Source organism: Phoca vitulina, unplaced genomic scaffold (genome assembly GCF_004348235.1).
Source record: "Phoca vitulina isolate PV1807 unplaced genomic scaffold, GSC_HSeal_1.0 scaffold6, whole genome shotgun sequence".
NCBI classification, from domain to species: Eukaryota; Metazoa; Chordata; class Mammalia; order Carnivora; family Phocidae; genus Phoca; species Phoca vitulina.
Genome location: NW_022589709.1, coordinates 68,905,428 through 68,922,778, shown reverse-complemented (window position 1 = coordinate 68,922,778; position 17,351 = coordinate 68,905,428). Strand labels below are relative to the sequence as shown.

The 17,351-nt window shown below is 42.3% G+C and overlaps 1 protein-coding gene across 4 annotated transcripts in view; it reads right to left on the bottom strand.

Annotated features, from left to right (window-relative positions):
* Positions 1-17,351, bottom strand: part of PPP2R2B (protein phosphatase 2 regulatory subunit Bbeta) — a 445,379-nt gene that overhangs the window by 410,647 nt on the left and 17,381 nt on the right. Inside the window, exon 1 of one of the 4 annotated variants that reach the window (XM_032404429.1) lies at positions 5,832-7,093. The exons of 2 other annotated variants lie outside the window; for them this stretch is intronic. In XM_032404429.1, the coding sequence (XP_032260320.1) occupies positions 5,832-5,905 (74 nt within the window). In that variant the 5' untranslated portion in view covers positions 5,906-7,093. Of the gene's footprint in view, positions 1-5,831; positions 7,094-17,351 lie in introns of those variants that run through there. One more of the 4 variants, XM_032404432.1, reaches the window with a different exon arrangement.

Here is a 17,351-nt window from a genome sequence, read left to right as displayed (position 1 = left end):
CTCTCCCAAGTGCAACTTGGGCAGAGGGATGGGAAAAGAGGTGGCAACTGTGTATAGATGACTCTTTCAAGGCATTTTTCTGCAAAGAGGAGCAGGGCATGGGCAGTAGCTGGAGGTGGATACAGGATTGTGAGGTGAGTATTGAAAGCAGGGTGATTGACAGCATGTTGGTGGACCACACCGCTGATCCTGTAGAGAGAAAAGACTTGGTGATGGTGCACCGACAGCAGACAAATGCGGGAGTGAAGGGCTTGAGTCGGGGTCGGGGGTGGGATCCAGCTCCCCACTGGAGGGCTGGCTTGGATGAAAGCAGGGACAAAACATCTATTGTACAGAAAAATGTAAAAAAAAAAAACACTTTTAATCTAAAGCCATATCAAGCAATGTAAGATTCTGTCTCACTTAATCCTTACAATAACCTGGTCAGGTGGCATAATATTATTTCCATGTTATAGAGAATCACAGTGCACACGTGGGAAAGGCTTTAAATGTAGGTGAGAAAATGAACAGTCAGGGAAAGCTGTGGGTGGAAGTGCATTTGATGTGGGCCTGAAGAGTGGGTTGGTTCTACATATGTGGAAGGGGCTAAGAAGAGAATTCCAAAAATATGAAAAATAAGAATTCCATAGACACATAAAAAGGCACAAAAGAGAGGAATGGATCCTGTTGTAGCATGTACCTTAGAACCGGACTGCATAGGTTTTAATCCTAATCCTTGCAATTAACAGCTGTGTGACCTTAGGCAAGTTACCTAACTTCTCTGTGTCTTAGTTTCCTCATTTATGAAATGAGGATAATAACTACTTACCTCAGAGGATTGTGGTGAGGAATACACACACCCGTCCCTATGTCCATAGACATGTATATGTTGGAATTGTGCCTGATAAATAACGAGCATTGTATGTTTTAGTTATTATTTTATTGTTATTTACAATATGATAAAGAGTTAGAAAAATGTATATTTATTTCCTCTGTGTGGGGTGTAGACCTCTGGCAAGCCTGCTCTTGGGGGTCATTGGAAGGTATTCTGCTTCTGGGTTCCTCCTGGTGAAGGAGCATCATGGATACACAGGCAAATTTGTCACTCCCCCATTCAGCGTTTTATTTAAGAAGCATTTCTTGACCACCTACTCACAGTCAAGCTCAGTGCTAACCAGAACGCAGAGCCTAAAGACAAATGGCAGGATCCCTGTGCCTAAGCTGCTCCTGGCCACCAGGACACAGGCACGTGAACAGACTGTGGCCTTCTAATCTGAAGGCTGCCCTCACACAGGTGTTCCAGAGGAAATATATCAGGTGCGAGTTAAGAGCACTGATTTCTGATTCCAATAGTTTGGACTTGAGTCTTAACTCTGCGACTCTACTAAGTGTGGCCCCGGGCAAGGCAGGTATGTGTCACTTTCCTCACTTATAACATGGAGAGAGCAGCATCTGATATGAGATCGCGTGAGCAGCAAATGAGATGATACTGGCCCAGCCTGGAGCACACAGCCAGGGATTTTTGTGGTGCTGCTCGGCTTCTCCTTCTAGTGCCTTCTTCCCACCACTGTTGTGGTTTGCGTGACTCAGATAGCAAGTCCTTCTGTGGAGCAGTTGAGGAAGTCTTCCTGGGAAGCCTTGACTGCAGCTGACTTTTAAGAGATGAACAGAGCTTTGCAGCATGGAAACATGACGGAGAGCACTCAGGGAAAGGAAATGGCTCGGGGCAAGGCACGTGAGCCTTCTCCCTTCAGGAAGAGAGAGTGCCTCTGCTCATCTGTTCAAGAGCCCAGAAAAGACCTTCCCGTGTTGGGTGCCAAATTAGGCCCACTGGAAAAGAGCAGGCAAGGTTCCTCATACTTGACTGGCTCTCTTATCCCTGTGTGTCTCCCCTTCCCCTCTGTACTGTCTGGAATGGTTTCTTTTTGCTTGTGATTGAGATTCTGTGCCTCGAATCCTGGAATCATTTCGCTGGATGAATGCTTCCCCACCGTGGTGGAGGGAGTTATGTGTCCTTTTAATGATGTCCACAGAGAAGGGAAGACAATCCAACTGTCCTCTCAAAGCCCTGTTCGTGCACCAGCATTATTTAGTCGACCTTTCCCCCCTTCGTATCTTCTAATTTCAAGTTAAAGTAGAGCATGGTCATAAAACCAGGCCCCTCAAGTGTGGCTACGGAAAGCTACCCGACCGGCAATGGTTAAAAGAGCTTGCATTCCTGTAGCAGCTAATGCTTTGCAGAACGTGTTTTGCCTGTGTTTTAAAAATGTGTCTACACAACAGCCTTGGTATTTGTCATGGTTTCATTCAATAAAAATTTGTTGACTGCCTATTAAGTACTTGGTATTGTTCTAGTGCTGGGGGTATAAGAGAGGGCAAAACTACATGTGGGTCCTGCTCCCATGAAGCTTTCAGTCTAGCAGGCAGACAGACATTCACAAAACAGTTTCACCAGGCCATTCATGATGACAGACTACGACAGGCGCTCTGAAGCAGCCTGGTTCTCTAAGAGCTATGACCATGATCACCCGAGGGCCAGGGATGGCTTCTCGCCTTGAGCTGAGAATCCAAGGCCAGAATTAACAAGGAATGGGGCTAAGGGGAGAGAGAAGCTTCCCGAAGTCTATGGTGGGAGGGAGATTCCTGAGGAACCAAGAACGGCCTGGGTGGCTGGAGACCAGGCAAGATGGCGTGCGCTCAGGGTCAGACAGGAAAGTCAGGCAAGGGTCAGAACACGCAGGGCCTGCTAGACCATGGGAAGCCATTGAGAGGTTTTCAATGCAAGCATGTTTGTGTTTGAGGGGGTTTGAGGGAAGGAATATGATCATATTTCTAAAAAAATATTTTGACTGTAATAGGAAGAACCAAACGTCAGTCTGATGGATGAAAAAACAGGCTTGAAGGTCGAAAGTGAGAGAAGGAAAAACAACTATTATTGTGGACCACATACTGTTGATTTGCCGTACCTATGAATGTGTTACTACATCATGAGCTCAGATAATGTCTGGGACGCAGTTAGTGCAATACAAGCGAAGACCAATTTATTATTATTATTACTGCTACTATGATTATCACCCTGTGTGTGGCATTCTGAATGTATTTCTTTGCAGCCACCCTATGGCGTATCATCATCTATGTTTTACAAACGAGGAAACTAAGACTCTAAGAGGTTAAATAACTACCCAACATCACCCAGTTGGCAAGTAGCAGAGCTAAAATTCAAAGCCCATGATCTTCCTGTGTTGAGAAAACAATGGCAAGATAAGCTGGGAGGAAAACATGTCTTTTAAGTAGAATGGTTCTATCCTCTAAGAAGCCCAGCAATTGTTGAAGCCTTTTTTCTTTTTCAAGATTTTATTCATTTATTTATTTGAGAGAGAGAGAGAGAGAGCGCGAGCACGCAAGCAGGGGGAGGGACAGAGGGAGAGGGAGAGAGAATCTCAAGCAGACTCCATGCTGAGTGCAGAACCCAGACATGGGGCTCAATCCCCACCACCAATGAGGTGATGACCTGAGCTGAAATCAAGAGTTGGATGCTCAACCAACTGAGCCACCCAGGTGCCCCGGCAATTGTTGAAGCTTTCAAAGTAGTTCTTGAATTACTCTTAAAGGGATGGTTTGAGTATTTCTACTTACTTGATTTTTACAGGGATATACACCAATTGTTCACTCTCTGCCTCTTCAATTAAATAAAATACGAAGTTTCCAGACGTAACTTTTCTAGAAGAGACTACAGGGTGACATAATAGCTAACAACATAAAAACGCAAACTCAGATTCATTCTCACATAGCTTTCTCCTCAGACAAACTTAAGTAAGTGTAACTAGTTCTGAGTGACACTGTGACATATTTGAGGAAACTATTCATTACTTAAGATAATGTAATAAAAAAGGAAAATTTGACTATCTAAGAAAGTACATGAGACTGCAAAATGGACAGCACCTATCATGTACCAAGCTTCCTAAAGAACTGGAATGATCACATTGAATTCTCAACATCCTGGGAATGAGTCTTTTTATTTCCATTTTATAGGTAAAATTGAGCATAGAGCAATTAAGTGACTTGGCCCTGCCTGCTTGGTATTTAACTCATGACTTCCCCACTCAGCTTCAACCCCCCACTCACGAAGTTAATGTCTGCCACATGCTATTATCCATACCCATTGTCTATTAGTCTCACAACAGATTGGAAGACAAATCTCCTCACTCCCCACCCCCTAAACCTGGTGATAGTTGACAAATTAGAAATTGTTTTGATAGGAGTAAAATGGGCTTTCCATTTTGATGGAATACAACAGTTAAATTTGGTTAAAAAACAGTTCAAGAAAGTTCTTGGTGGTGGTAGTTTGTCTGTATGAGGTAGGATCTTTAGTTTGATTAATATACAAAACAGCAACAGAATAGACCAAGTGTTTGGGGTCTCAAAATCTAAGCTAGGAGGAGAGGACGGGGGACCAATCAGAAAGAGAAAAGTCATTTGGCATCTTCCTATATGAGTTTAGATCTTTTGTATATGGAAAGTTCCCCTGGAGATTTCTATCCATGCCACCCCCATCCCTCCCCAATATACATACATAGAGACTTAGTAAGTTTCTCTCTATAAGAGGAAAGATTTCTCAATGGGTCATTTCCTGTAGCCACCAATAAAATTTTTAAAGGAAATATCTAATTGAAAAAAAAAAATCCTTAAGATACCAAGGTCTATGAAAAATGCCATCCTTGGTCTCAATTCAAGGGTGATCCCAAACTTCTACTTGCTTTTCCTGGGGGTAATGACTAAAAATCACCTCATGGTATAATAAATACTTCTCTCGTTTTCTCTGCACAGCCCCCAGTGCCCAGCTCCTACTCCGAGGATGAGAAACAAGGATGGATTTTCACAACAGGCTGCTCACCAGCTCCATTCCAGAGAGTGTGGCTACCACAGCCCTCTTCAATCAGTACTGCTGGTGGGGCAACCCTCAGGCTGAAAAGCAGCCAGCCAGTTGCTTTTCTTGAAACTGCTCTTTTTCAAGGATGTGGCAGATCAAAAGAAATAGGCAAATCACACACAGAATACGCACAACCAGCTACTCGCTCCAGAAACGTTGAAACCCGCAGTGCTTAGATGAAGGCGGATTGCCAGAATGTTGACAAGGCACACGCACACACGTGCACACAGAAAGTGCACACACACACACGGATGCAGAGCATGCTAGGTTAGAAGGTAGCAGAGGAGGTCCCCAAAGGACCGGGAACTGGGGACTGTTTGTACAAGGCTCAGCTCACCCTCGCCGTGACGCATTAACTTAGGACCCCCACAAACCCCACTTCCAGCAAGCACTTAAAGTCAGCTGTGTCTTCCTGCTCTGCAACCCAAGTCCAGACTCTGAGCAAAGCAATCCGACAACCGACACTCCACAGTCCCGTAGTACGCTAATTCTATTTTGCTAATTGCTTTCTTGGGCATGCACCAAGTTACTGAACAGACAATGACAAAACAGAGAGCTTGGATAAATGTAAGTGGCAGCACCTACTGAAAATGTTCTTCCTTAACAGGAGTTCTAATTACTTGTTTGCTTGTGAAGTAGAATGAGGGAAACTGGCAAAATATTTCTGATTGTTTTTCGACTCGGCTAGATCGGCTTTGAGATCACCTTTGCAACATTATCCTGCTCTTTAGAAAATACTTCCCTTTCCTTACACAAGACAGACTGATTTTAGAAGCAGATCTAAGTCTGTTAGATACAAGCTTTTGCCAGGAACGACAGTCATCTGCTAGCTACAGAAAGCATATCAGCAGAACCTGTGGGAAGTCATACACCAGCCCACTTTTTCCCACCCACCCAGACACTTTCCCTCTCTGGTCTGTACCTTCCGTGTGGCAGCTGGAAGAGAGGATGGTATTCGGAGGTCTGAAGATGTAAGGCAGGTAACGAGAGAAGCATTTCATCTTCCAACAAAAATAAAAAATAAAAATCTAAATAAAAAACCAGTCTCCTGAATCCATAAGGATTCTCTTGGCCTTTAAAGCTGGCTACATCACCAGTATGTTTATGTAGGTTCTCCCCTGGATCTGCAAAGCTGGGAAGCCCGAGGAATAACTGGAGATGGGTCCCATTTTGCCATCAGCACCAGGAAGCACTGCCTTACATTTCTGCATGCAGCTCAAACTCAGAAGCCCCCAAGCAAGCCGGGATATAGCCTCTTCATTGGCTGCAGCTTCTCGGAGCAGGATTTGCTGAGTAAGTCAGTCCTGCCTGTAAACACACGCTGAAATGCCCTGCCTGAAACCTCTACCTTTTCCCGTGTGGTCAGTTTCTCCTCTAGCAAGAGAAATCCAGCAGGATAGGGGAACACTGAGGGTAAGTGACCATCTCTTATTTAGCTGGAAGATCAGATGAAACAAAGACAGCACAGTGTTCCACCCTGGAGAGAGATGGCTGTTAAAAGAGCCACCCGTAATGCCATGGGTCTCAGGAATATTAAAGTACAGTGCAATGAAATGGGTCTCTGTCCCTGCTTCATCTAGATTTAGCTCTATGTTTTTTTAAGACGAAAGCCCAAACAATAGGACCATTTATCATTTAGGTGAAGCCCAAAGCTGGGGTGAGTAGCCGGTGACAGAGGGCTAACACAGACAAATTCTGTGCTCCACTACAGTCTTTTTTTCCTGCCAGCCCTCACACCAAGTTCTGAGTTATTTGCTGTACAAATTTAAAGCCACAACACAAGAACAGAGACTAAGCCCAAGGAAACTGACCCTTCACCGACCGGTGTACCCCGATGGCATGGGAAAAGTAAGTTGATCTAAGAATTAAATGACTTTACCAAAACACTCAGATTTCACAAGAGGAAGGGAGGCAATGAGACTACCCCTCATCGAGGACAGGTCCAACTACCGCATAAATTTGGATGGGGGAACTGGTTTAGTTTTGACCCATGAAATAATAATGATTTTGGAAACCTTATCACTGGAAGGCAAGCACAAGGTACCGGTTTGGGATTTATAAGTTCTGCCAAAGACACTATTGTCTATGCTAGAGAAAAGGTGAATGTCCTTTGTGCTACATTCAGAGGCACAAGGAAATAATGTAACAGTCTATAAAAGAAAACCAAATATCCCCTTATTTAAAAATAAGATTTAAAATAAAATTTAAAAATAAGATTTAATATAAAAATATAAAATGTCCTCCTCCAATTGCACTAGGAAGGATTAAATACCTAGGAATAAATTTAACCAAGGAGGTGAGAGATCTGCACTCCGAAAACTATAAGACACTGGTAAAAGAAATTGAAGACAACACAAACAAGTGGAAAGACATATCATGCTCATGGACTGTAAGAATTAATGTAGTTAAAGTGTCCATACTACCCAAAGCCATCCATGGATTTAATGCAATCCCCATCAAAATACCAATAATATTTTTCACAGAACTAGAACAAATAATCCTAAAATTTATAAAGAACCACAAAAGACCTCAAATAGCAAAGCAATCTTGAGGGGGAAAAAAAAGCTGGAGGTATCGTAATTCCAGATTTCAAACTATACCACAAAGCTAGAGTAATCAAAACAGTATGGCAACAGCACAAAAATACACCTATAGATCAATGGAACAGGATGGACATCCCAGGAACAAACCCATCCAGATGGCCAATAGACACATGAAAAGATGTTAACATCACCAGTCAGCAGAGAAATGAGAATCAAAACCGCAGTGAGATACCACCTCACACCTGTCCCAATGGCTATTATCAAAAAGAAGAAACAACAAGTATTGGTGAGGATGTGGAGAAAAAGGAAGCCTTGTTACACTGTTGATGGGAGTGTAAACTGGTGCAACCATTGTGGAAAACAATACAGAGCTTCCTCAAAACATTAAAAATAGAAATACCTTACGATTCCATAATCCCACCACTGGGCATTTACCTAAAGAAAACGAAAACACTAATTCAAAATAATATATGCATTTCTGTTTGTTGCAGCATTATTTCCAATAACCAAGATATGAAAACAACCCAAGTGCCCATCAATAGATGAATGGATAAACAAGATGTGGAAGATATATATATATATATATCTGAAATGGAATGGAATATTACTCAACCATAAAAAAGAATGAGATCTTGCCATGTGCAACAATATGGACGGACCTAGAGGGTATTATGTTAAGTGAAACAAGTCAGAAAGAGAAAAACAAATACCATATGATTCCATTCATAGGTAGAATCTAAAGAACAACTGAACAAATCAAAACAAACAAAATACCAAACAGAATCTTGAAAGCAGAGAGCAAATTGATGGTTGCCAGAGAGGAAGTGGGTGGGGAGATGGGGGAAATAGATATGGAGCATTGAGAGGTATAAATTTCTAGTTATAAAATAAGTAAGTCATAGCGATTAAAAGAACAGCAGAAGAAATATAGTCAATAATATTGTAATAACATCATCTGATGACAGATGGTGACTACATTTATCATGGTGAGCACAAACTAATGTATAGAATTGTTGAATCAATATGTGGTACACCTGAAACTAATACAACATTGTATGTCAATTTACTTCCATTTACAAAAAAGTGTGCCTTGAAATCTGGTAGAATATTTTTTAATCCTTCATTGCTTCTCCTCTTTACAAATATACTTAACATTGGAGAAACATATTGGGCTGTCCAGGAAAGCAAAAACTTTGAGCCATAGAGTAATTATGGTTTTAGTTCAGGCCATGATATATAAATAGACCCTTCCACCAATATGCTGTCTCTCTGACTTTTGGACCATTGTGACAGGATGACAAACTATTGGCAGAGACAGGATATCTAGCCCTTCAAAAGTCATATAACCCATCACTTCCTTAGACCCAGACACCTGGCAAGGTTGGGCCATCCCAAGTAAGGTGCTGTTTGAACAATGCCTGAATGGTCTGGTTTGCTGTATGGATCATCCTAGCTCATGACACAAGAGCATATCCAGAGGTGTTTTCCTGAGAGGTAGTGCACATGTGACCTCCATTCAGCAGAGTAGAAAGAGTGTGGGCTTTGGGGTCAATCTGATCCAAATTTGAATCCCTGTGAGTTCCATTTACCAGATGGGTAGATATACAGACTCTAACACCTGTGAGCTTAGGTTTCTGCATCTATAACATGGGAACAATGGCAGGGTTTTCCTTGTGCATTCTCAGATGGAGTGAGACAATAAGCACACGAAGCACCACGTGCACTGTGGTCACGTGATCAATGGTTACTACCGATGCCGTGCTTACCATTGCTGTGCACCTGCTCTGAGCTTCTCTGGCCAGACCTGAACCTGAGAGCAGGGACAGAACGTGTGTGATAAGGAGGGTGGGGCCACAACTAGACAGCCAGGGCTGAAGCGTGTCTTTGATACTGACTTACTGGGTCATCTTGGGCGATTGATGTCACATCTCTAAGCCTCATTACGTAGCTAATGGGGATAATAGCAGAATCGCACATGATATGGTGACGGCCAAAGAGGGTGATTGGTACAAAGGGTTTAGTACAGTGCCTAGCAAAATGTTAGTGCTTCCTAAGTTTTGTTGCTATGTCTATAGCAGTAATATCAGCCCTGAATCACAGTATCTTATTGTATTTACTTACCCATCTTGTCTACATAATGAAACTGTAAACTTCCTGAGGGAAATATCAATGTCTAATTCATCTTTGTACCCCAAGTGCCTGGCACAGAGTACTCAATAACTATTATTAACTGAAGGAGTGAATGGATGGATGGATGGATGGATAAATCAATATATATGGGAGAAAACTTTTGAAAGATGTTTGAGACTTCTTTGTGGGGAGGTTTTTCACAGCACAAATGAATTTCAGCCCATTATAAAGCTGGAATATATTACTCAGGCAAATATATTATGGAATTCATGAATAGACATGCTTCCCCTTGGCATAATTTAGTTTTAAATAAACAGTAGGCATTTAGTATATACCTTGTGAGTCAATAGCGGGCACTTAGTAAATACTTCCTGAGTGAAAAAAACATTCACGGATTATGCTGTCCATAATTAAAGTGAAAGAACTAAGCAAACCCCCCTATAAAACAAAACAAAACAAAACAAAACGCCTGTCTCCTTCATTACAAACAAAAGATCAGTGAGGCTGGCACCTAAGTTCCAAACTGGCCACTCCCAACCAGCTAGTACCTCTTGATCTCAATTTTTGAAAGCATCTTTTCCAATCCCATTTTAAAACTACTGATTTTGTGCCAGCCCTCTGCACCCCACTCACCCAGATGTAGAATGGGCAAGGGGCAGAAAGAACTAATGTGAAATCTCCTCAGTCAGATGATCCTGGTGCAGTTGGTTTGCGCTGCACCATTTCAAGTGTTTCAGTGTGCTTCTGTATCTTTTTTCCCCTCTGATTCTCTAAATCATCCCATTTTACAGAAGGGAAAACAGGCTAAGAGGATATAATCATTTATCCAAAGACAAATAGCCCCCGAGGAGATCTAGCATTTTTATGCCAGCCTCACTTAGTGAATTTGCAGATTTCAGAGCCATCAATCCTATGAATTCAGACTCTCTCTCTCTCTCTCTTTTTTTTTAAAGATTTTATTTATTTATTTTTGAGAGAGAGAGAGAGAAAGAACAGGGGAGGGGCAGAGGGAGAAGCAGACTCCCCCCTGAGCAGGGAGCACGATGTGGGACTTGATCCCAGGATCCTGGGATCATGACCTGAGCCGAAGGCGCTTAACCAACTGAGCCACCAGGTACCCTGATTCAGACTCCCTGAGGACAGACAAGAACCTGCATATTACATATGCCAAGTGATTCTTACTTGAGTTTGAGAACCTCTGGAGTGAGGTATTTCATTCCATCATTTGGCTTGAAAGGTAAGGGTTACAAAAAGTTTTTCAAATACTCTTGTCCCAAATCATGTGTCTCACTGCTTTGGTCCAACATTTTGTTGGCACCCTGTTGTTATACTAGGAATTAGTGAGTGATGGAGCGATTTACTGACTCCTGCTCTAAAGGAGTGCATTTTCCAGAAAAAAAAAAAAAAAGGATGAATAAACTATTACATTACAATATCATAGGGGTTATGATGGAAGGAAGGGGTCTAAAAATATTCTTTGGGATTACAGAGCCTCAAAAATTCCATATTGGAGATCCAGTCTTGGGCATTAGGCATTATTTACAAAAAGCGCCTGTTAAAAGGCAATTATCTTACTGGGAGCTACAGTGAATGAACAGTCAGCAGTCATTAACCCCATGAGTGGAATGAGACTCCGATACAGCAAATGTCATCCCAGATGAGAGCAGGACTACCAAGAGAGGAAGGGTCTTTCCAAGGGGACAAGGAGACGGGAGGCTCAAAGGCATTGGCAGAAGTGCCTGCAGGGAGGGCCCAAGAGCACAGAGCGATCTCTGAAAGGGAAACCAGGAGCCCAGGAGGAGGGAAAGATAAAGGTGACCCATTTTAGGTGCCATGTGAGAAGGGCCCTGGAGTCCGGCAGAACAGAGCTTAGAGACAAGAAATGCCCCAGATGATTTCCACATGCCAGGTCCTGACATCCAGTTGCAGAAAAAAAGGCAATTAACCGGGAGATTGTTGAGTGCCGCACCATGGACTGGGCTGTTCACGCTTTTCTTGAGACCACTTCCTGGGGGATCAGAAGCATTTGCTTCGGTGTGGCAAAGCCCCAGCTGGAGCCCTCGCCTTGGGGCATCCTAACAGCCTGCTGTGCCGGGCCTGGTGCCCACCCCGCCCTGAAGCCCGCTTCTTCTGGGAAAGTTACCCTGAGCATTCTCTTTTCACATGTCCTTACAACCTCCTCTGGGTTATGTTTCATCATTACAGTTTTTCATTTTGCTCAGAAGGAAAGCAAATCCCAAGAAAACAAAAATTAGCTTATTTAAGATCGGTCAGGATGAGCATGGCTAGTTTTCACTTTCCAGCCAAAGCGAAGCAAATTCCTATTCATTCTTCAAGTCTTAAATAAAATGTCACATCTTCAGGGAGAGGCTTCTTAATGCCTCAGACTGGGTCAAATCCTGCTACAGACTCTCAAATACCATCCTTTCCTTTCAAAGCCCTCATTCATTACTGAACACATTTATTGAGCATCTATTTATGTCAGGTACTGTACATGGTGCTAAAGAATCAATAGTAAACAAGACAGACGAGACACCTGCCCTTTTCTTCAGGGGTAATTATCACTCCTAACATATAGGGTTTGTGAAGATTACATGAGATAAATCACTGAAGTGTTTAGAATTCTGTGTGGCATGAAGTACTGTTCGATTACTTTGATAATTGCTGTTAAGTATCTAATTTCTTTGCCAGACTCTTACTGGCAGGAGGGTAGAATTTTGACTTTTCTCTGCTGAATCCAGAGTGTGAGGTTCACTGCCTGGTGCATAATAGGAATTCGATAAGTTTGTGCTGGACTGAATTGATTTGAACTGAAACAGGCAGAATTCTGACATACTTTTTCCCAATACTGTCCAGCCAGTATGTGAAATTCACAGCTTGGTACATTCTGATTTGGAAGGAAGAGGAACCTCTTTTTGGTTAGTTCCTTCATCCACTCATATAATATTTTTAGCAGTTATTAAACACTAGACTTCTAGAGAGAGACAATAAGCAGGTAAACATTATATCAACAAAGTTACTTCAGATTGTGAAAAGGAATGATCCAGTAATTCATCCAAAGAAAACCAAAACACTAACTCAAAAAGATACATGCATCTCCATATTCATGTGCAGCAGTATTTACAGTAGCCAAGATATGGAAACAACGTATGCGTCAATTGATGGATGAATGGATAAACAAAATGTGGTGTATATATATATGTATATATATACAATGTAATATTATTTAGCCATAAAAAGAAGGAAATCTAAAACAAGCAACACCCCCTTCCCCAATTCAGATACAGAGAACAGACTGGTGGTTGCCAGAGGTGGGGTGAATGAGGTGTGAGCAACATGGGTGACGGGGGTCAAAAGGTAAAAGCTTACCGATATAAAATAAACAATGGGGACGTAACGTACAGCACAGTGACTACAGTTAACACTGTATTGCATATTTTAAAGTTGCTAAGAGAGGAGATCTTAAAAGTTCTCATCATAAGAAAAAAATACCATAACTATGTATGGTGATGAATGCTAACTACACTTACTGTGGTGATCATCTCACAGTACATACAAACACAGAATCATTACACTGTACACCCGCAACTAATACAATGTTATATGTTAATTATACCTCTATTTTTTATTTTTTATTTATTTATTTATTTTTAAGATTTTATTTATTTATTTGACAGAGCGAGACACAGCGAGAGAGGGAACACAAGCAGGGGGAGTGGGAGAGGGAGAAGCAGGCCTCCTGAGGAGCAGGGAGCCCGATGTGGGGCTCGATCCCAGGACCCTGAGATCATGACCTGAGCCGAAGGCAGACGCTTAACGACTGAGCCACCCAGGCGCCCCTATACCTCTATTTTTTAGAAAGCAGAATGAAGAAAATAAAATGGGGGTTGTGGTAGAGAGTGACTGCTTGGCTTAGATGATCAAGGAGGGCTTCCCTGAGGAGGTGACATTTCAGCTGAGGCCTGAAAGACAACTTGCTTGGCCAAGAAATGGTTTTGGTTCATTCTCTTACCCAACCCTGCTGCAGCCTGTACGTTTTCTTTCAGAGCAGTTTTGGCCTCTACCTTATTTAATTAACAATTTCGTTCTTTTAAACTAGTAGTTAACTTTTGTCCGAGATCAGCGGGGACACAGATTCTGCTATGTCGCTCACCACTGCATCCCCCGGACTTCCCTGAGAGGCCGAGAGAGACCTGATTCACACAGTGGAAGGGGAGTCTGGGCCAACTGCTCAGCTGGCTCTCTAGGCATGTGACTAAAGCAAGGAAGAGGTGGGCAGCTACAGATAAGACTAAAGAGGATTTTGAAGATGGAGGACAGGCTCAACTTAAAGCAGATGCAAAGGGAAAAATAGAACCTAGCTGGTTACAACAGAAGATTTTTGGCTCTCAATGAAAAGACTATACACTGAAAAGCATAATAAAGCCAAGCACATTTTCCACCAAATTTTATATACTAATTCTCACAGTAGCTACAAAAAGTAGAGAGCTTCTCCTCATTTATGAAGAGATGTCAGAGCAAGTAGGCAGTATTTTTTCATTCTAAGGCATATGAATAGGACTTGATTTTCATAATGATAACAACTGTAATCACCTCAACCATCAAATCTGAGTTCTTACTAGGTCCAGTCCCTCTGCAAACCATTATGCCTAGGACATCTCATTTAATTCTCTCTTTTTTTTAAAAGATTTATTTATTTATTTATTTATTTATTTGAGAGACAGTGAAAGAGAGAAAGAGAGATCATGAGCAGGGGGAGGGGTAGAGGAAGAAGCAGACTCCCCGCTGAGCAGGGAGCCTAATGCGGGACTCCAACCCAGGACCCTGGGATCATGACCTGAGCCGAAGGCAGACGCTTAACCAACTGAGCCACCCAGGCGCCCTCATTTAATCCTCTTGAAAAACTTAGAATCAAGTAAATGTTATTATTTTATTTGTTTATACATGAGGAAATTTGCACAGAGACGTTAAATAACTTGCCAAGTGTGAACAAATGGAGGGACTAAGTTCACAGTGCAGACTTCTCACTCCTACCCCCACACTGTCTGGATGCTGTGCTGTTTTCCAGGCTACATGATCTTGACATTCTCTTCCCTGGTAGTCTGGTAGAGAACAGAGCACCTAGAATGACCCTCAACTTCTGTGTCAACTGATATGGAATTGGTGGGTATTTGATCGGGCTGGTCAAATTTACTTCTGCCCTATTTGAAAGAAAGGGTTTGCTAATGACTAGCATCACTATGTGGGGGAATTATAACCAAATCCACACATCTACCAATCAATGCCTCCAGAGATTCAAGATGCATTGAAGGGTAACTTTTTCCAAGACACAGTGTCAAGGACCATGGGGGTGGAGGAATATGTAAGGCAGAGAGTGTAAAGGTGAGTGAGGAGGTAAGAAATCAGTGAAAAATACGAATATATTACCAATTACAGAATGGCCATAAGAGCATAACAGATAAAGTGCAGACTAGGAAAATCTCACATGTAATTGTGACATTGGGTTGGATTCCACGAAGACTTCCTGGAGGTGGCAGCATCTGAGATAGGTTTTGAAGGACAGGGAGAATTTGAATCTGTGGAGATGTGAGTGGGAAAAACATGCTGGTAGGAATTAAAAATTAGAGCAACAGTTTGATGGTAGGGAACCTCAAGAATTATTTGGGGGAATAATGAGTACTTCTGTTTATTAGTCTATATAAGAGAGGAGATCTTAAAAGTTCTCATCATAAGAAAAAAATACCAGGAAAGATGGTTTTTAATGCTACTTCATGAACATGAAAATAATAATATTACATTTCCTTAAAATTTTACTACATAGTTATTCACAACTCAAATTTACCCTATTTATTCTAAATCAATGGAATTAAAGCACATTTTAAACCTATAAAGCAGGTTTCAACTTCAGTGTTTGGGCTAAACACTAATCAGCTCTCATTTGGAAATAGGAGACTTCAACCTCCCTTATCCAAGCCAGACGAAGAACTGCCTAATTATTCAGTCTATACAATGTCTCAAAGCCTTTGGAAGAAGAACCCATTCCAAAGTCATTCCAGAATATGCTTCCATTTCCTCAAAAGGAATTGCTTTGTCTGCTTCTCTCCTGCGCATCTCTGGGCTTTAGTTAAACGATGAACAGATGCAAAGGAATCAATATGCTAAGATAGTAAGAGTGCATTTTTTACGGCTTTCTGTGGCTATGCTATCTGTTTTGGCCTTCATCCTCAGGAGCAGGCAGTGCCATTTCCTTCTGGACAGATGAGAACATTAGAGGATTTTGAGGTAACCCAGCACATGGACCCAGGTGGCAAGATCTTAGCTTTCGGACCCTTAGGCCACCCTTTAGAGATAAAAGAGAAGGTTTGAGTGATCAGGTTTAATGTCTTCTGTAGAAAACACTTTAACACAAGTTTTCCCTTGATTCTGAGAGGCCATAATAGTAAATCTTTCAAGAGGCAGCAGGGGAGAAAATGCTCGACCTGTTGTTCTTGAGGTACGGAGAGAAGACTTGCTCGTTGGGCGAAGGCGCTCCCCTGGGTTTACCACCCTGCACATACAGCCGCCTGCACTAGACTTCTGTGTGTCCTGCAGAGTAGTTCAGTTTTTAATTCAAATGTCAGGCCTTTAGAGAGGCTATGCGTTCGCCCGTCTCCTGCATCTGGAGAGAGTTACCCACTTAACGTTCCTTTCTGTTTCAGTCCGAGTTTTGCTTGACAGCTGGGTTTATCAGCATCAGCACTAGTGATGTTCTGGCCTGGATAATTCTTTGCTGAGGGTGGGAGTGGGGCTGCAGGTGGGGGGTGGGGGGTGGGCGCTGGGAGGGGGAGTTCTCCTGGGCACTCTAGGATGTGTAGCAGCATCCCTGGCCTCAAGCCACGACATGCCAGGGGCACCTCCCCACCTCCACGGTGACAATCAAAAATGTCCCCAGATGTTGCTAAATATCCCCTGGGGTGGGGGCAAAGCTGTCGCCCACATACACACACATGGAGAATCCTGGCTTTATAGCGAGACTGCCTCAGAGACCAGGGCTCGGGCCGTACAAATAATCATTTGATGAACAGTCAGCAAACTAAGTGCTTCTGGAATTCTCCGTGTCTTCGTTTCCTCACCTCACTCTCTCACACGGCTGCCGTGTAAATCCCATGAAACAATATTTGTAAAAGGGCTTTTGAAAATTTGAAAATAGAATGTTGTTGCCATTTGGTTTACCTGAGTCTTTAGGCAACCACTGATGCTGGCATGTTGGAAAATGACAGCTCTATTCTGTAATAAATAAACTTACTTACTCATTTATTTATAATTTTTTTTAATTCAATTTAATTAACATATAGTGTATTAATGGTTTCAGGAGTAGTGTTTAGTGATTCATCAGTTGATGAATATAACACCCAGTGCTCATTACATCAAGTGCCCTCCTTAATGCCCATCCCCCAGTTACCCCATCCCCTGACCCCCCTCCACTCCAGCAACCCTCACTTTGTTTCCTGGAGTTAAGAGTCTCTTATGGTTTACCTCCCTCTCTGTGTTTGTTTTATTTTATTTTTTCTTCCCTTCCCCTCTGTTCATCTGTTTTGTTTCATAAATTCCACATACAAGTGAAATCATATGGTATCTGTCTTTCTCTGATCGACTTATTTCGCTTAATATAATACCCTCTAGTTCCATGCATGTCACTGCAAATGGCACGATTTCATTTTTTGATGGCTGCATAATATTCCATTGTATATAATTTAGATTTAAAGGAATCCCATCAACCCAATCTACAA